Source organism: Coloeus monedula, assembly GCF_965178545.1.
Source record: "Coloeus monedula genome assembly, chromosome: 39".
Lineage (NCBI taxonomy): Eukaryota > Metazoa > Chordata > Aves > Passeriformes > Corvidae > Coloeus > Coloeus monedula.
Genome location: NC_138819.1, coordinates 1072597 through 1092231, shown reverse-complemented (window position 1 = coordinate 1092231; position 19635 = coordinate 1072597). Strand labels below are relative to the sequence as shown.

General features: G+C 60.0%; 1 protein-coding gene and 1 long non-coding RNA gene across 2 annotated transcripts; both read right to left on the bottom strand.

Moving 5' to 3' along the window:
- Nucleotides 1-28: 28 nt before the first annotated feature.
- On the bottom strand, nucleotides 29-17828 carry BCAP31 (B cell receptor associated protein 31). Its single transcript, XM_082300421.1, has 8 exons — nucleotides 17785-17828; nucleotides 17571-17668; nucleotides 13422-13522; nucleotides 11200-11344; nucleotides 8011-8146; nucleotides 6158-6263; nucleotides 1341-1441; nucleotides 29-730 (listed from the first exon to the last, which is right to left on the bottom strand). The coding sequence occupies exons 2-8, from the start codon at nucleotides 17660-17662 to the stop codon at nucleotides 692-694; spliced, it is 720 nt and encodes a 239-aa protein (XP_082156547.1). The 5' UTR covers nucleotides 17663-17668; nucleotides 17785-17828; the 3' UTR covers nucleotides 29-691.
- A 370-nt stretch (nucleotides 17829-18198) lies between these two features.
- On the bottom strand, nucleotides 18199-19255 carry LOC309584412. The gene is made up of 3 exons (XR_014227233.1): nucleotides 19141-19255; nucleotides 18800-18843; nucleotides 18199-18701 (listed from the first exon to the last, which is right to left on the bottom strand). It is a non-coding gene; the product is annotated as an uncharacterized lncRNA (long non-coding RNA).
- Nucleotides 19256-19635: the final 380 nt, after the last annotated feature.

Genomic DNA, 19635 nt, shown 5'->3' with positions numbered 1-19635 from the left:
GGGGATTTTGGGGGTCCCGGGGAGGATTTGGGGGTCCCAGAAGGGATTTTGGGAGTCCCGGGGGGATTTGGGGTTCCAGAGGGGATTTTGGGCGTCCCAAGGAAGAATTTGGGTGTCCTGGGAGGATTTGGGGGTCCCAAAGGGGATTTTGGGAGTCCCGGGGAGATTTGGGGGGACCCCAAGCCAACGCAGCCCCGACCCGAGGAGTTTTTATTGAAGCAGAAATAAAGGGGAGGGGTCCCCAGTGCCTCCCAAAATCCCCCAGGAAAGAGGGGGAGGGGCAAAGGGGAGGCTTCAGCTCTTCCCCCCCCCCCCCAAATGAAGCTTGGACCCCTCCCCCGCTCCAAAAAAAAGGGGGGGAAGAGGTCCCAAAAACGCCGCGTTTGGATCCGGACCCGCCCAAAATAAAAGGGAGGGGGGCGTGGCCTGATCCCAGGGGCGTGGCTTGTAACCATAATGGGCGTGGCCTGGTCCCGGGGGCGGGGCTTGGTATTGGGCGGAGTATGGGCGTGGCCTACCCGGGGCGGGGCTTGTAACCGTTTATGGGCGTGGCCTGGTCGGGGGCGGGGTTTGTAACCACGGTGGGCGTGGCCTGGCTGGGGGAAGAGCTTTTGTAACCGCGATGGGCGTGGTCTGGTCCGGGGGCGGTGCTTGTGACCGCGGTGGGCGTGGCCCGGAGTGGCCCCGCCCCTCACTCCTCCTTCTTGTCGCGGGGTCCGTCGTGCGCGGCCTGGGGGGGACAAAGGGGGGGTTTGGGGGGGTCTGGGGGCTTTGGGGTGCACGGGGGGGGGGTTTGGGGATTTGGGGGGGGGGCTGGGAAGGGTTTGAGGGGTGCTTGAGGAGAATTTGGGGGTGTTAAAGGGGTCCCGAGGGGATTTTGGGGTGCATGGGGGGGATTTAGGGGGGGCCTGGGGGGATTTTGGAGGCTGGGAAGGGTTGGGGGGGGGGGGGGGGGGGGGTTCGTGAGGGGGAATTTTGGGGGTGTCTGGGGGAGTTTGTGAGGGGGAATTTTGGGGGTCCCTGGGAGGGTTTGGGGGGTTCGTGAGGGGGAATTTTGGGGGTCCTTGGGAGGGTTTGGGGGGGTTCATGAGGGGGAATTTTGGGGTTGTCTGGGAGGGTTTGGGGGGGGTTCGTGAGGGGGAATTTTGGGGGTCCCTAGGAAGGTTTGGGGGGGTTCATGAGGGGGAATTTGGGGGTCCCTAGGAAGGTTTGGGGGGGTTCATGAGGGGGAATTTTGGGGTTGCCCTGGGTGGGTTTGTGGGCACGCCCTGAAGGGATTTAAGGGTTGCTCTGGGGGGGTTCTGGGGGGGCTCCCCGGTATTTTTGGGGCTCCCCCGTACCTGGAGCCGCGCGTGCTGCTCCAGCAGCCGGTCGTACTCGCGGGTCAGGCCCTGGGCCTGGCGCCGCATGGCCTGCACCTCGCTCTCGGCCTTCTCCAGAGCTGGGGGGGCTCGGGGTCACCCCAAAATCCACCCCAGACACCCCAAAATCCACCCCGGACACCCCCAGCCCACCCAGACCCCTCCCTGTACCCCCCAATCCCTGCACGGCCTCGCTCTTGGCCTTCTCCAGGGCTGGGGGGGGCTCAGGGTCACCCCAAAATCCACCCCTGACACCCCCAGAGCCCCCCAAAATCCCCCCCAAATCCCCCTTTAACTCCTCCAGACCGCCCCCAAATTCCAAAAATTCCCTAAAACCCCCCCAAAAAATCCCTCTTTAGTCCCCCCAGACTCCCCCAAATTCCCCCAAACCCCCCCAAATTCCCTCTTTAACCCCCCAGATGCCCCAAAATCTCTCTTTAACTCCCCCAGACCCCCCAAATTCCCCCAGACCTCCCCCCCAGGTTCCCTCTTTAACCCCCCCAGACCCCCCCAAATTCCCTCTTTAACCCCCCCAGACCCCCCAAAATCTCTCTTTAACCCCCCCAAACCCCCCCAAATTCCCCCAACCCCCCCCAAATTCCCTCTTTAACCCCCCCAAACCCCCCAAAATCTCTCTTTAACCCCCCCAGACCCCCCCAATTCCCTCTTTAACCCCCACAGACCCCCCAAAATCTCTCTTCAACCCCCCCAGCCCCCCCAAATTCCCTCTTTAACCCCCCCAACCCCCCCCCAAGTTCCCTCAAACCCCCCCAAATTCCCTCTTTAACCCCCCAAAATCTCTCTTTAACCCCCCCAGACCCCCCCAAATTCCCTCTTTAACCCCCCAGACCCCCCAAAATCTCTCTTTAACCCCCCCAAACCCCCCCAAGTTCCCCCAAACCCCCCCAAATTCCCTCTTTAACCCCCCAAAATCTCTCTTTAACCCCCTAGGACCCCCCCAAATTCCCCCGAATTCCCCCAAACCCCTCTTTAACTCCCCCAGGATCCCCCAAATTCCCTCTTTAACCCCCCCAGAACCCCCCAAATTCCCTCTTTAACCCCCCCAGACCCCCCCAAATTCCCTCTTTAACCCCCCCAGAACCCCCAAAATCTCTCTTTAACCCCCCCAAACCCCCCCAAGTTCCCCCAAACCCCCCCAAATTCCCTCTTTAACCCAAAATCTCTCTTTAACCCCCCCAGACCCCCCCAAATTCCCTAAAACCTCCCCAAAATTCCCTCTTTACCCTCCCAGCACCCCCCCAATTCCCTCTTTAACCCCCCCAAACCCCCCCAAAATCTCTCTTCAACCCCTCCAGACCCCCCAAATTCCCTCTTTAACCCCCCAGACCCCCCCAAAATCTCTCTTTAACCCCCCCAGCCCCCCCAAATTCCCTCTTTAATTCCCCCAAATTCCCTCTTCAACCCCTCCAGACCCCCCCAAATTCCCCCAACCCCCCCCAAATTCCCTCTTTAACCCCCCAGACCCCCCAAAATCTCTCTTTAACCCCCCCAAACCCCCCCAAATTCCCTCTTTAATCCCCCAAAATCTCTCTTTAACCCCCCCAGACCCCCCCAATTCCCTCTTTAACCCCCCCAGACCCCCCAAAATCTCTCTTTAACCCCCCAAACCCCCCCAAATTCCCCCAACCCCCCCCAAGTTCCCTCTTTAACCCCCCCAGACCCCCCCAAATTCCCTCTTTAACCCCCCAGACCCCCCCAAATTCCCTCTTTAACCCCCCAGACCCCCCCAAATTCCCTCTTTAACCCCCCAGACCCCCCAAAATCTCTCTTTAACCCCCCCAAACCCCCCCCAAGTTCCCCCAAACCTCCCCAAATTCCCTCTTTAACCCAAAATCTCTCTTTAACCCCCCCAGACCCCCCCAATTCCCTCTTTAACCCCCCAGACCCCCCCAAATTCCCTAAAACCCCCCCAAAATTCCCTATTTAACCCCCCTAGGACCCCCCCCAAATTCCCCCGAATTCCCCCAAACCCCTCTTTAACTCCCCCAGGATCCCCCAAATTCCCTCTTTACCCTCCCAGCACCCCCCCAATTCCCTCTTTAACCCCCCCAGACCCCCCAAATCTCTCTTTAACCCCCCCAGACCCCCCCAAATTCCCTCTTTAACCCCCCAGACCCCCCAAAATCTCTCTTTAACCCCCCCAGAACCCCCAAATTCCCCCAACACCCCCCCAAATTCCCTCTTTAATCCCCCAAAATCTCTCTTTAACCCCCCCAGACCCCCCCAAATTCCCTCTTTAACCCCCCCAGACCCCCCAAAATCTCTCTTTAACTCCCCCAAACCCCCCCAAATTCCCTCTTTAACCCCACAGACCCCCCAAAAATCTCTCTTTAACCCCCTCAGACCCCCCCAATTCCCTCTTTAACCCCCCCAGACCCCCCAAAATCTCTTTAACCCCCCCAGAACCCCCAAATTCCCCCAAACCCCCCCAAATTCCCTCTTTAACCCCACAGACCCCCCAAAAATCTCTCTTTAACCCCCCCAGACCCCCCCAAATTCCCTCTTTAACCCCCCAGACCCCCCAAAATCTCTCTTTAACTCCCCCAAACCCCCCCAAATTCCCTCTTTAATCCCCCAAAATCTCTCTTTAACCCCCTCAGACCCCCCCCAATTCCCTCTTTAACCCCCCCAGAACCCCCAAAATCTCTCTTTAACCCCCCCAGACCCCCCAAAATCTCTTTAACCCCCCCAGAACCCCCAATTCCCTCTTTAACCCCCCCAGACCCCCCCAAATTCCCTAAAACCTCCCCAAAATTCCCTCTTTAACCCCCCCAGACCCCCCAAAATCTCTCTTTAACCCCCTAGGACCCCCCCAAATTCCCCCGAATTCCCCCAATTCCCTCTTTAACTCCCCCAGGATCCCCCAAATTCCCTCTTTAACCCCCCCAAACCCCCCCAAAATCTCTCTTTAACCCCCCCAGCCCCCCCAAAATCTCTCTTTAACCCCCCCAGACCCCCCAAATTCCCTAAAACCCCCCCAAATTCCCTCTTTAACCCCCCCAGACCCCCCAAAATCTCTCTTTAACCCCCCCAGCCCCCCCCAAATTCCCACTTTAATTCCCCCAAATTCCCTCTTTAACCCCCCCAGACCCCCCCAAATTCCCCCAACTCCCCCCAAATTCCCTCTTTAACCCCCCCAGACCCCCCCAAATTCCCCCAACCCCCCCCAATTCCCTCTTTAACCCCCCAGACCCCCCAAAATCTCTCTTTAACCCCCCCAAACCCCCCCCAAGTTCCCCCAACCCCCCCCAAATTCCCTCTTTAACCCCCCAGACCCCCCAAAATCTCTCTTTAACTCCCCCAAACCCCCCCAAATTCCCTCTTTAATCCCCCAAAATCTCTCTTTAACCCCCTCAGACCCCCCCAATTCCCTCTTTAACCCCCCCAGACCCCCCAAAATCTCTCTTTAACCCCCCCAGAACCCCCAAATTCCCCCAACACCCCCCCAAATTCCCTCTTCAACCCCCCCAGACCCCCCCAAATTCCCTCTTTAACCCCCCCAGACCCCCCAAAATCTCTCTTTAACCCCCCCCAAAATTCCCTCTTTAACCCCCCTAGGACCCCCCCCAAATTCCCCCGAATTCCCCCAAACCCCTCTTTAACTCCCCCAGGATCCCCCAAATTCCCTCTTTAACCCCCCCAGAACCCCCAAAATCTCTCTTTAACCCCCCCAAACCCCCCCCAAGTTCCCCCAAACCTCCCCAAATTCCCTCTTTAACCCAAAATCTCTTTAACCCCCCCAGATCCCCCCAAATTCCCTAAAACCCCCCCAAAATTCCCTCTTTAACCCCCTAGGACCCCCCCCAAATTCCCCCGAATTCCCCCAAACCCCTCTTTAACTCCCCCAGGATCCCCCAAATTCCCTCTTTAACCCCCCAGACCCCCCAAAATCTCTCTTTACCCCCCCAGACCCCCCCAAATTCCCCCAACACCCCCCCAATTCCCTCTTTAACCCCCCAGACCCCCCAAAATCTCTCTTTAACCCCCCCAGCCCCCCCAAATTCCCACTTTAATTCCCCCAAATTCCCTCTTTAACCCCCCCAGACCCCCCAAATTCCCTAAAACCCCCCCAAAATTCCCTCTTTAACCCCCCTAGGACCCCCCCCAAATTCCCCCGAATTCCCCCAAACCCCTCTTTAACTCCCCCAGGATCCCCCAAATTCCCTCTTTAACCCCCCAGACCCCCCAAAATCTCTCTTTAACTCCCCCAAACCCCCCCCAAGTTCCCCCAAACCTCCCCAAATTCCCTCTTTAACCCAAAATCTCTTTAACCCCCCCAGATCCCCCCAAATTCCCTAAAACCTCCCCAAAATTCCCTCTTTAACCCCCCTAGGACCCCTCCAAATTCCCCCAAACCCCTCTTTAACTCCCCCAGGATCCCCCAAATTCCCTCTTTAACCCCCCAGACCCCCCCAAATTCCCCCAACCCCCCCCAAATTCCCTCTTTAACACCCCAGACCCCCCAAAATCTCTCTTTAACCCCCCCAAACCCCCCCAAATTCCCTCTTTAATCCCCCAAAATCTCTCTTTAACCCCCCAGACCCCCCCAAATTCCCCCAACACCCCCCAAATTCCCTCTTTAACCCCCCCAGACCCCCCAAATTCCCTCTTTACCCCCCCCAGACCCCCCCAAATTCCCTCTTTAACCCCCCAGACCCCCCAAAATCTCTCTTTAACCCCCCCAGACCCCCCCAAATTCCCTCTTCAACCCCCCCAGACCCCCCAAATTCCCTCTTTACCCCCCCCAGACCCCCCCAATTCCCAGCCCCCCTCACCCCTCTTGCTGAGCTCCAGCTCCTCCTTCAGCGACTCCACCTTGGCCTTGAGGGTCTCGTTCTCATCCCGGGTGGGGGACGGGGCCCCCCCCGACTCCTGCAGCTGCTGGGGGGGCCCAAAAACGGGGGGCTCAGGGGGTTATTGGGGGGGGGGGGTTGGGGGGATCAGAGGTGGGGGTTTTTGGGGTTATTCAGGGGGTTTTTGGGGTTTTATTCTGGTTTTTTTGAGGTATTTTTGGGGTTTTATTCTGGTTTTTTTGAGGTATTTTTGGGGTTTAATGATGATTTTTGAATGTATTTTTGGGGTTTCTCCAGGTTTTTTGAGGTATTTTTGGGGTTTTATTCTGTTTTTTTTGAGGTATTTTTTGGGTTTTATTCTGGTTTTTTTGAGGTATTTTTGGGGTTTAATGATGATTTTTGAATGTATTTTTGGGGTTTTATCCTGTTTTTACTGAGGTATTTTTGGAGTTTAATCCTGGGTTGTTTTGAAGTATTTTTGGGGTTTAATGCTGATTTTTGGAGGTATTTTTGGGATTTCTCCAGGTTTTTTTGAGGTATTTTTGGGGTTTTATTCTGGTTTTTTTGAGGTATTTTTGGGGTTTTATTCTGGTTTTTTGGAGGTATTTTTGGGGTTTAATGATGATTTTTGAGGTATTTTTGGGGTTTTATCCTGGTTTTTTTGAGGTATTTTTGGGGTTTAATGCTGATTTTTGGAGGTATTTTTGGGGTTTCTCCAGGTTTTTTGAGGTATTTTGGGGGTTTTATTCTGTTTTTTTTGAGGTATTTTTGGGGTTTAATGCTGATTTTTGGAGATATTTTTGGGGTTTCTCCAGGTTTTTTGAGGTATTTTTGGGGTTTCTCCAGGTTTTTTGAGGTATTTTTGGGGTTTTATTCTGGTTTTTTTGAGGTATTTTTGGGGTTTAATGATGATTTTTGAATGTATTTTTGGGGTTTTATCCTGTTTTTATTGAGGTATTTTTGGAGTTTAATCCTGGGTTGTTTTGAGGTATTTTTGGGGTTTAATCTTGGTTTTTTTGAGGTATTTTGGGGGGGGTTTCTCCAGGTTTTTTGGGGAGTTTGGGGGGAAATTTAGCCAAGGTTTTTCTTTTTTGGGGGGTGGCAGAGGTGGGGGGCCTCAGGGGTTTTTTGGGGGGGGGTTGGGGGGCTCAAAGGTTTTTTTGGGGTTATTCAGGGGCTTTTTGGGGCTTTAATCCTGATTTTTGGAGGTATTTTGGGGGGGTTTCTCCTGGTTTTTTGGAGGGTTCATGGAAGCGTTTTGGGATTTTTCTTTTAGGAAGGACGATCCGAGATTTTGGGGTTTTTTGGGGCATTTTTGGGGGTGTCACAGATGGGGTTTATTCAGGATTTTTTGGGGCTGTTTTTAGGGGGATTTTCCAAACTTTTCCCGGCTCTTTTGGGGCTCTTTTTGGGGTGTTTCAGGTATTTTTTGGGGTCACAAAGGTCATTTTTGAGGGGAGTTATTTGGATTTTGGAGGGGAATTTTTGGGCCATCGCACATCTTTGGTTTCGGGGCTGAGCTGTCCCAGCTGCTTTGGGCCGCATCATCCACGCATTTTTTTGAGGTTTTTTTATGATAATTCCGAGCTATCCCAAATTCTTTCCAGCATAATCACCCAGATATTTTTGGGGGCTATTTTTAAGCTGTCCCAAGTCCTTTCCCAAGAAGTTCCCCAAGTTTCTCAGCCGCTTTCGAGGCGCGGACTCGAATTTTTGGGGCACCCTTTTTTGGAGTATTTTCGAGGGGCGCCAACTCTTTTCCCGAGGAGCCGCTCGGTGTTTTTTGAGGGGTATTTTTAGGGTATCCCGGGGGGATTTTTGGGATGTGGGGGTACCTTCCTGAGGGCGTCGTTGTCCTCCAGGTACTGCCGGGCGGCCTGGCTGGCGCCCTCGGCCTGCTTGCGGAAGGCCTGGCTGGAGGCCCCGAGCGCGGCCTGGGCCGAGATCAGCGTCACCAGGCGCCTCAGGAGGCTGGGGGGGCACAAAAATGGGGTTGGGGACCCCCAAATTGGGGTTAAGGACCCCCCCTCAGGTCACTCAGAGTCCCCCCTGACCCCTCTGGGCCCGCTCGTGGCAAGGCTTTGAGTGCGGCCTGGGCCGAGATCGGCGTCACCGGGCGCCTCAGGAGGCTGGGGGGGCACAAAAATGGGGTTAAGGACCCCCCCTCAGGTCACTCAGGCGCCTCAGGAGGCTGGGGGGGCACAAAAATGGGGTCGGGGACCCCCAAATTGGGGTTAAGGACCCCCCCTCAGGTCACTCAGAGTCCCCCCTGACCCCTCTGGGCCCGCTCGTGGCAAGGCTTTGAGTGCGGCCTGGGCTGAGATCGGCGTCACCGGGCGCCTCAGGAGGCTGGGGGGGCACAAAAATGGGGTTAAGGACCCCCCCTCAGGTCACTCAGGCGCCTCAGGAGGCTGGGGGGGCACAAAAATGGGGTCGGGGACCCCCAAATTGGGGTTAAGGACCCCCCCTCAGGTCACTCAGAGTCCCCCCTGACCCCTCTGGGCCCGCTCGTGGCAAGGCTTTGAGTGCGGCCTGGGCTGAGATCGGCGTCACCGGGCGCCTCAGGAGGCTGGGGGGGCACAAAAATGGGGTTAAGGACCCCCCCTCAGGTCACTCAGGCGCCTCAGGAGGCTGGGGGGGCACAAAAATGGGGTCGGGGACCCCCAAATTGGGGTTAAGGACCCCCCCTCAGGTCACTCAGAGTCCCCCCTGACCCCTCTGGGCCCGCTCGTGGCAAGGCTTTGAGTGCGGCCTGGGCTGAGATCGGCGTCACCGGGCGCCTCAGGAGGCTGGGGGGGCACAAAAATGGGGTTGGGGACCCCCAAATTGGGGTTAAGGACCCCCCCTCAGGCCACTCAGGAGCCTCAGGAGGCTGGGGAGGCACAAAAATGGGGTCGAGGACCCCCAAATTGGGGTTAAGGACCCCCCCTCAGGCCACTCAGGCGCCTCAGGAGGCTGGGGGGGCACAAAAATGGGGTCGAGGACCCCCAAATTGGGGTTAAGGACCCCCCCTCAGGTCACTCAGGCGCCTCAGGAGGCTGGGGGGGCACAGAAATGGGGTTGGGGACCCCCAAATTGGGGTTAAGGACCGCCCCTCAGGTCACTCAGGCGCCTCAGGAGGCTGGGGGGGCACAAAAATGGGGTCGGGGACCCCCAAATTGGGGTTAAGGACCCCCCCTCAGGTCACTCAGAGTCCCCCAACGAGCCCCAAATTGGTGTCCCCAGCTGCCCCAGGTGGGATTTGGGACCCCCCAGCTCCCCAAAACAGGGCCTGGGACCCCCCCAGAAGCCCCCAAAACTCTCCTGGGACACCCCAAACTGGGTCCACCCCCCCACCCAGGATCCCCCCAGAGCTCCCCCAGACTCAAAAGAGCAGCAAAGAGAATCCAGCCACATGCAAGGAACCCCCCAGCGCCCCCCAAAACAGCTCCTAGAACCCTCCAGCCCCCCCAAACCATGTCTGGGACCCCCCAAATTGACTCCAGCCCCCCCCCAGAACTCCCCCAGACTCACGAGAGCAGCAGAGCAAACCCAGCCAGGCACGGCCCCTTCCCAGCCCCCCCAAAGCAGCTCCCAGCCCCCCCAAACTGTGCCTGGGACCCCCCAAACTGACTCCAGACCCCCCAAACTGACTCCAGAGCCCCCAAACTGATTCCAGAGCCCCCAAACTGACTCCAGGACCCCCCAAATTGACTCCAGCACCCCCCAAACTGACTCCAGAGCCCCCAAACTGATTCCAGAGCCCCCAAACTGTGTCCAGGACCCCCCAAACCATCTCCAGGCCCCCCCAGTCATATCTGGGACCCCCCCAAACTGACTCCAGACCCCCCAAACTGACTCCAGGACGCCCCCAGACTCACAAGGAGAGCAGCAGAGCGAACCCAGCCAGGCACAGCCTCTTCCCAGCCCCCCCAAACAGCTCCCACCCCCCCCAGATCATGTCTGGGACCCCCCAAACCGACTCCAGCACCCCCCAAACCGTGTATGAGACCCCCCAAACTGGCTCCAGCACCCCCCAAACCGACTCCAGACCCCCCAAATTGACTCCAGCACCCCCAAATTGACTCCAGCACCCCCTAAACTGACTCCAGGGCCCCCCAAACTGACTCCAGACCCCCCAAACTGACTCCAGACCCCCCCAAAACTGACTCCAGACCCCCCCAAACTGGCTCCAGCACCCCCCAGACTGACTCCAGCACTCCCCAAACTGGCTCCAGACCCCCCAAATTGACTCCAGGACCCCCCAAACTGACTCCAGACCCCCCCAAACTGGCTCCAGCACCCCCCAAACTGACTCCAGACCCCCCCAAACTGACTCCAGACCCCCCAAATTGACTCCAGCACCCCCCAGACTGACTCCAGACCCCCCCAAACTGACTCCAGACCCCCCCAAACTGGCTCCAGCACCCCCCCAAACTGACTCCAGCACCCCCCAGACTGACTCCAGCACTCCCCAAACTGGCTCCAGACCCCCCAAACTGACTCCAGACCCCCCCAAACTGACTCTAGGGCCCCCAAACCGTGTCCAGGACCCCCCAAATTGACCCCAGAGCCCCCAAACTGGCTCCAGCACCCCCTAAACTGACTCCAGCACCCCCCAAACTGGCTCCAGACCCCCCAGACTGATTCCAGACCCCCCCAAACTGACTCCAGACCCGCCCAAACTGACTCCAGACCCGCCCAAACTGACTCCAGAGCCCCCAAATTGACTCCAGCACCCCCCAAACCGACTCCAGACCCCCCAAATTGACTCCAGCAACCCCTAAACTGACTCCAGACCCCCCCAAACTGACTCCAGACCCCCCCAAACTGGCTCCAGCACTCCCCAAACTGACTCCAACACCCCCCAAAACCATGTCCAGGACACCCCAAACCGACTCCAGACCCCCCAAAACCATGTCCAGCTCCCCTAAACTGACTCCAGCCCCCCCAAATTGACTCCAGACCCCCCAAACCGACTCCAGCACCCCCCAAACCGACTCCAGGACTCCCCAAACCGACTCCAGCCCCCCCCCCAGACTCACAAGGAGAGCAGCAGAGCGAAGCCAGCCAGGTAGAGGTTCCTCTGGGCCCGGAACAGCTTCATGTGGAAGTGCTCCAGGGCTCCGGGGCTGCTGCCCAGCGCCTCCCGCTCACTCACGTTGTACTTGCGCGTCTCCCTCAGCGCGTCTGGGGGGGCCGGGGGGGTCAGCACCGGGCTGGGACCCCCCAAAGGCACCCCAGGACCCCCAAATACACCCCAGGACCCCCAAAGACACCCCAGCACCCCCCAAAGGCACCCCAGGACCCCCCAAAGGCACCCCAGCACCCCCCAGGCACCCCAGCACCCCCCAGACACCCCAGCACCCCCCAAAGGCACCCCAGCACCCCCAAACGGACCCCAGCACCCCCCAAAGGCACCCCAGGACCCCCAAAGGGACCCCAGCACCCCCCAAAGGCACCCCAGGACCCCCCCAAAGACACCCCAGCACCCCCCAAAGGCACCCCAGGACCCCCCAAAGGCACCCCAGGACCCCTCCAGACACCCCAGGACTCCCCAAAGGCACCCCAGGACCCCCCCAGACACCCCAGGACTCCCCAAAGGCACCCCAGGACCCCCCAAAGGCACCCCAGGACCCCCCCAGACACCCCAGGACTCCCCAAAGGCACCCCAGGACCCCCCAAAGGCACCCCAGCACCCCCCAAAGGCACCCCAGGACCCCCCAAAGGCACCCCAGGATCCCCCAAAGGCACCCCAGCACCCCCCAAAGGCACCCCAGGACCCCCCAAAGGCACCCCAGGACCCCCCCAGACACCCCAGGACTCCCCAAAGGCACCCCAGGACCCCCCAAAGGCACCCCAGCACCCCCCAAAGGCACCCCAGGACCCCCCAAAGGCACCCCAGGACCCCTAAAGACACCCCAGCACCCCCCAAAGGCACCCCCGGACCCCTCAAAGGCACCCCAGGACCCCTCCAGACACCCCAGGACCCCCCAAAGGCACCCCAGGAGACCCCCAGAGACACCCCAGCACCCCCCAGAGACACCCCAGCACCCCCCAAAGGCACCCCAGGACCCCCCAAAGGCACCTCAGGACCCCCAAAGACACCCCAGCACCCCCCAAAGGCACCCCAGGACCCCCCAGGCACCCCAGCACCCCCCAGACACCCCAGCACCCCCCAAAGGCACCCCAGCACCCCCCAAAGGGACCCCCAGACCCCTCAAAGGCACCCCAGGAGACCCCCAGACACCCCAGGACCCCCCAAAGACACCCCAGCACCCCCCAGAGACACCCCAGGACCCCCCAAAGGCACCCCAGGACCCCCCAGACACCCCAGGACCCCCCAAAGGCACCCCAGCACCCCCCAGAGACACCCCAGGACCCCCCAAAGGCACCCCAGCACCCCCCAAAGGCACCCCAGGACCCCCCAAAGACACCCCAGCACCCCCCAGAGACACCCCAGCACCCCCCAAAGGCACCCCAGGACCCCCCCAGACACCCCAGGACCCCCCAAAGGCACCCCAGGACCCCCCAAAGACACCCCAGCACCCCCCAGAGACACCCCAGGACCCCCCAAAGGCACCCCAGGACCCCCAAAGGCACCCCAGGACCCCCCAAAGGCACCCCAGCACCCCCAAAGGCACCCCAGGACCCCCCCAGACACCCCAGGACCCCCCAGAGACACCCCCGGACCCCCCAAAGGCACCCCAGGACCCCCAAAGGCACCCCAGCACCCCCCAGAGACACCCCAGGACCCCCCAAAGGCACCCCAGGACCCCCCCAGACACCCCAGGACCCCCCAGAGACACCCCAGGACCCCCCAAAGGCACCCCAGGACCCCCCCCCGGACCCCCCAAAGGCACCCCAGGACCCCCAAAGGCACCCCCGGACCCCTCAAAGGCACCCCAGGACCCCCCCAGACACCCCAGGACCCCCCAAAGGCACCCCAGGACCCCCAAAGACACCCCAGCACCCCCCAAAGGCACCTCAGGACCCCCCCAGACACCCCAGGACCCCCCAAAGGCACCCCAGGACCCCTCCAGGCACCCCAGCACCCCCCAAAGGCACCCCAGGACCCCCCAAAGGCACCCCAGCACCCCCCAAAGGCACCCCAGGACCCCCCAGACACCCCAGCACCCCCCAAAGGCACCCCAGCACCCCCCAAAGGGACCCCCAGACCCCTCAAAGGCACCCCAGGAGACCCCCAGACACCCCAGGACCCCCCAAAGGCACCCCAGGACCCCCCCAGGACCCCCCCCGGGCGCACCGAGCAGCAGCAGCACGAGGATGACGATGAGCACCATGAAGAAGGTGTTGCCGTAGGCCACGGCCAGGCCCACGAGGCGCGAGCGGAAAATCTTCTGCCATCTGAGGGGGGAGGGGAGGGGGCACAAATTGGGATCCTAAAAACCCCCAACAACCGCAGCCGGGACACTCAGAGCGTCCCCGGGAAGCCCCGAATTCCAGGGGATCCCCCTCAGGGAATCCCCAATTCCAGGGAACCTCAAAATTCCAGGGGATCCCCAAATTCCAGGGGATCCCCCTCAGGGAATCCCCAATTCCAGGGAACCTCAAAATTCCAGGGGATCCCCCTCAGGGAATCCCCAATTCCAGGGAATCTCAAAATTCCAGGGAATCCCCAAATTCCAGGGGATCCCCCTCAGGGAATCCCCGAATTCCAGGGAACCTCAAAATTCCAGGGAATCCCCCTCAGGGAATCCCCAAATTCCAGGGAATTCTCAATTCCAGGGAATCCCCAAATTCCAGGGATCCCCCTCAGGGAATCCCCAAATTCCAGGGAACTCCCAAATTCCAGGGGATCCCCTTCAGGGAATCCCCAATTCCAGGGAACCTCAAAATTCCAGGGAATCCCCAAATTCCAGGGATCCCCCTCAGGGAATCCCCAAATTCCAGGGAACTCCCAAATTCCAGGGGATCCCCTTCAGGGAATCCCCAATTCCAGGGAACCTCAAAATTCCAGGGAATCCCCAAATTCCAGGGATCCCCCTCAGGGAATCCCCAAATTCCAGGGAACTCCCAAATTCCAGGGGATCCCCTTCAGGGAATCCCCAATTCCAGGGAACCTCAAAATTCCAGGAGATCCCCCTCAGGGAATCCCCAAATTCCAGGGAATTCTCAATTCCAGGGAATCCCCAAATTCCAGGGAACCCCAAAATTCCAAGGAACCCCCACCAGGGAATCCCCAAATTCCAGACAAACCCCGAATTCCAGAGAACCCCCCCTCAGGGAACCCCCCCCAGGGAATCCCCAAATTCCAGGGAACCTCAAAATTCCAGGGATCCTCCTCAGGGAATCCCCAGTTCCAGGGAATCCCCAAATTCCAGGGATCCCCCTCAGGGAATCCCCAAATTCCAGGGAACCTCAAAATTCCAGGGATCCCCCTCAGGGAATCCCCAGTTCCAGGGAATCCCCAAATTCCAGGGAACCCCAAAATTCCAAGGAACCCCCACCAGGGAATCCCCAAATTCCAGACAAACCCCGAATTCCAGAGAACCCCCCCTCAGGGAACCCCCCCCCAGGGAATCCCCAATTCCATGGAACCTCAAAATTCCAGGGGATCCCCCTCAGGGAATCCCCGAATTCCAGGGAATCCCCAAATTCCAGGGAATCCCCCTCAGGGAATCCCCAAATTCCAGGGAATTCTCAATTCCAGGGAATCCCCCAATTCCAGGGAACCCCAAAATTCCAAGGAACCCCCACCAGGGAATCCCCAAATTCCAGACAAACCCCGAATTCCAGAGAACCCCCCCTCAGGGAACCCCCCCCAGGGAATCCCCAAATTCCAGGGAACCTCAAAATTCCAGGGATCCCCCTCAGGGAATCCCCGAATTCCAGGGAATCCCCAAATTCCAGGGAATCCCCCTCAGGGAATCCCCAAATTCCAGGGAATTCTCAATTCCAGGGAATCCCCCAATTCCAGGGAACCCCAAAATTCCAAGGAACCCCCACCAGGGAATCCCCAAATTCCAGACAAACCCCGAATTCCAGAGAACCCCCCCTCAGGGAACCCCCCCCAGGGAATCCCCAAATTCCAGGGAACCCCCAAATTCCAGGGATCCCCCTCAGGGAATCCCCAAATTCCAGGGAACCTCAAAATTCCAGGGATCCTCCTCAGGGAATCCCCAGTTCCAGGGAATCCCCAAATTCCAGGGAATCCCCCTCAGGGAATCCCCAAATTCCAGGGAATTCTCAATTCCAGGGAATCCCCCAATTCCAGGGAACCCCAAAATTCCAGGGAAGCCCCACCAGGGAATCCCCAAATTCCAGACAAACCCCGAATTCCAGAGAACCCCCCCTCAGGGAACCCCCCCCAGGGAATCCCCAAATTCCAGGGAACCTCAAAATTCCAGGGGATCCCCCTCAGGGAATCCCCGAATTCCAGGGAACCTCAAAATTCCAGGGATCCCCCTCAGGGAATCCCCAATTCCAGGGAACCCCCAAATTCCAGGGATCCCCCTCAGGGAATCCCCAAATTCCAGGGAATCCCCCTCAGGGAATCCCCAAATTCCAGGGAATTCTCAATTCCAGGGAATCCCCCAATTCCAGGGAACCCCAAAATTCCAGGGAAGCCCCACCAGGGAATCCCCAAATTCCAGACAAACCCCGAATTCCAGAGAACCCCCCCTCAGGGAACCCCCCCCAGGGAATCCCCAAATTCCAGGGAACCTCAAAATTCCAGGGGATCCCCCTCAGGGAATCCCCGAATTCCAGGGAACCTCAAAATTCCAGGGATCCCCCTCAGGGAATCCCCAATTCCAGGGAACCCCCAAATTCCAGGGATCCCCCTCAGGGAATCCCCAAATTCCAGGGAATCCCCCTCAGGGAATCCCCAAATTCCAGGGAATTCTCAATTCCAGGGAATCCCCCAATTCCAGGGAACCCCAAAATTCCAAGGAACCCCCACCAGGGAATCCCCAAATTCCAGACAAACCCCGAATTCCAGAGAACCCCCCCTCAGGGAACCCCCCCCCAGGGAATCCCCAAATTCCAGGGAACCTCAAAATTCCAGGGATCCCCCTCAGGGAATCCCCAAATTCCAGGGAACCTCAAAATTCCAGGGATCCCCCTCAGGGAATCCCCAAATTCCAGGGAACCTCAAAATTCCAGGGATCCCCCTCAGGGAATCCCCAAATTCCAGGGAACCTCAAAATTCCAGGGATCCCCCTCAGGGAATCCCCAATTCCAGGGAACCCCCAAATTCCAGGGATCCCCCTCAGGGAATCCCCAAATTCCAGGGAATCCCCCTCAGGGAATCCCCAAATTCCAGGGAATTCTCAATTCCAGGGAATCCCCCAATTCCAGGGAACCCCAAAATTCCAGGGAAGCCCCACCAGGGAATCCCCAAATTCCAGACAAACCCCGAATTCCAGAGAACCCCCCCTCAGGGAACCCCCCCCAGGGAATCCCCAAATTCCAGGGAACCTCAAAATTCCAGGGGATCCCCCTCAGGGAATCCCCGAATTCCAGGGAACCTCAAAATTCCAGGGATCCCCCTCAGGGAATCCCCAATTCCAGGGAACCCCCAAATTCCAGGGATCCCCCTCAGGGAATCCCCAAATTCCAGGGAATCCCCCTCAGGGAATCCCCAAATTCCAGGGAATTCTCAATTCCAGGGAATCCCCCAATTCCAGGGAACCCCAAAATTCCAAGGAACCCCCACCAGGGAATCCCCAAATTCCAGACAAACCCCGAATTCCAGAGAACCCCCCCTCAGGGAACCCCCCCCCAGGGAATCCCCAAATTCCAGGGAACCTCAAAATTCCAGGGATCCCCCTCAGGGAATCCCCAAATTCCAGGGAACCTCAAAATTCCAGGGATCCCCCTCAGGGAATCCCCAAATTCCAGGGAACCTCAAAATTCCAGGGATCCCCCTCAGGGAATCCCCAAATTCCAGGGAACCTCAAAATTCCAGGGATCCCCCTCAGGGAATCCCCAATTCCAGGGAATCCCCCAATTCCAGGGAACCCCAAAATTCCAGGGAAGCCCCCCCAGGGAATCCCCAATTCCAGGGAACCCCCAAATTCAAGGGAATCCCCCTCAGGGAACCCCCAAATCCCAGGGAATCCCCCCCAGAGAGGCCTCGGATCCAAGGAGCCCTCCCAAGCCCCTGGGGGGAGGGAGGGGGGCCGGGAATAAATTGGGACCCCCCCCCCAGCACCCCCCAAACTCCAGGGAACCCCCCCAGGACCCCCTCAATTCACTCAGGGAATCCCCCCCCCCTTAAAGACCCCAGGGACCCCCCCCCAGCCCCGCCCCCACCACAGGGACCGCCCCCCCCCTTAGGCCTGAGGAACCCCCAGACCCCTCCCCTGCCCCTTCAAGGACCCCCCTCAACCCCTGGGGACCCCCGCCCACCTTTGGGGACCCCCGCCCACCTTTGGGGACCCCCCCCCACCTGGCCGGGGACACGAAGGGGACGCAGAGCAGCAGCACCAGGAAAACCTCCGCGTACAGGAACGTGGCCACCGCCGTCCACTGCAGGCTCATGGCGGCCTGAGAGGGGCGCGGGCAGCGATGGAGACCCGGGAAGGGGCACCGGGACCCCCAAAATCCCCTCAGGACCCCCCCAAAAACCGCCCCGAACCCGCCCCTCCCCCACCTCCCCTCACCCTCAGCTGCGGCCCCCGCCCAAACCGGAAGCAGTGCCCGGAAGTCCCGCCCAGGCGCTCAGGGGAGCGGCCAATCAGAGAGGGAGGCGGGGAAAAGTACTCAACGTCATTTCCGCCCTCCATTTCCCCCGCCCCGCCCGGGTTCGTTTAATCACGAGTTCAATAAATTGAAATTAAAGCGCTTGAGGTCAAATTAAAGTGAAATTAAAGCAATTAAACACGTACATGAAATTAATACCGTTAAAACAACGCCGCGCCTTCTTCATCGCGGCACCGCCCACACCCACACCCCCTCAACAGCAATGGTTCGTCCCTCGCCGTAGCCACGCCCCCGACCCCGCCCACAGCCAATCATTGATCCGCCTCCACCTTGGCCCCGCCCATGAGCCCGCCCTCAGCTTTGATTGACAGCTCTGAGCACATTTGAAGCGTTTATTGAGGGTCCTGGGGGGTCCCAAGGGGGTTTTGGGGGTCCTTGGGAGGGGTTTGGGGGTCCTGGGGGGGTCCCAAGGTGGTTTTGGGGTCCCTGGGGGGTGTTGGGGGTCCCTAGGGGTGGCTTTGGGGTCGTGGGGGGGTCCCTGGGGGTGGTTTTGGGGGTCCCAAGGGGGTTTGGAGCTCCTGAGGGGGGGTACCCGGCTGTCCCTGGGGGTGGGGTTGGGGTCCCCAAGATTCGGGGGTGTCTTGGGGGGGGTGGGGGGGTCCCGGGAGGATTTTTGGGGTGGGGGTCTCAGCCAGGGCCCCCCCCCAGCAGCAGCAACCCCAGCAGGACCCCCCCGATCAGCCCCAGTGCCACCAGTTGGGGTCTCAGGGGGAGGAGGCGCCTGGGGGGGCCCGGGGGGGGCTCGGGGGGTCCCGGGGGGCTCCAGGGGGGTCCCGGGGGGGCCCGAAGCGGCTGCCGAGGCTCCAAACGCAGGGGGCTGGGGGGGAGGGGCAGCGTTAGGGGGGGGGGGCACTGCCCCCCAAAAATCCCCCCCCCCCCACCCCAAACCCCCTCCCCAGCCCCTCCCCCCCTCACCTGTCCACGGGCTCCCTCAGGGTGGGGGAGGGGCGCTCCCCAATCTGGGGGGGGGAAAGGGGGGGGTGAGGGGAGGAGCGCCCCTCCCCCAATACCCTTGAACACCCCCCCAGGCCCCCCCCCCAAAGGCATCAACCCCCCCCAAAAACACCCCAAAACCCCCCCAGGGCTCCCCCATCTCCCCTCCCCCAGATCCCCCCAAACCCCCCCTAAAACCCCCCCAGGACCCCCCATCTCCCCTCCCCCAAATCCCCCCCCCCCCCCAGGACGCCCCCAGACCCCCCCTAAAACCCCCCCAGCCCCCCAAATCCCCCCCCCCCCTCGCTCCCCTCCCCCCTCACAGGTTGCCGGGCTCGCGCCCCCCCCCCAAATTCCGGGGGGGCTCGGTCGTTGTCGGGATCATCTGGGGGGGGAGGGGGACACGAGGGGGGTGAGGGGGGCGCAGGGACCCCCAAAAACTCCTCAGGACCCCCCCCCCCCCAAAAAAAAACCCTGAACCCCGCCCCGCCCCCTCCCCAAAATCCCCCGGGACCCCCCCGGAGCCCTCCCAGGACCCCCCAAAACTCCCCCAGACCCCTCCAAGACCCCCCAGCCCTCCCCCCCCCCCCCCAAATTCTCCCGGGACCCCTTCAGGACCCTCCCACGGACCCACCCCCTCCCCAAACCCCCCCGGGAGCCCCCCAGGACCCCCCAAAACCCCTCTGGGAAACCCCCAGGACCCCCCAAACCCCCCCAGGGCCCCCCAAACGCCTTTAGGAGACCCCTGGGACCCCCCAACCCCCCCCAGGACCCCCCAAAAGCCCCCCAGGACCCCCCCAAACGCCTTTAGGAGACCC

What these genes read in the sequence shown, in the direction of transcription:
- BCAP31 (XM_082300421.1), bottom strand. Translation starts at nt 17,662, where the DNA reads ATGAGCCTGCAGTGGACGGCGGTGGCCACGTTCCTGTACGCGGAGGTT. An exon ending in CCTCGTGCTGCTGCTGCTCG is followed by an intron (nt 11,345 to 13,421) that starts GTGCGCCCGGGG and finishes CGGCCCCCCCAG; the next exon opens with ACGCGCTGAGGGAGACGCGC. An exon ending in ACAACGACGCCCTCAGGAAG is followed by an intron (nt 6,264 to 8,010) that starts GTACCCCCACAT and finishes GGGCCCCCCCAG; the next exon opens with CAGCTGCAGGAGTCGGGGGG.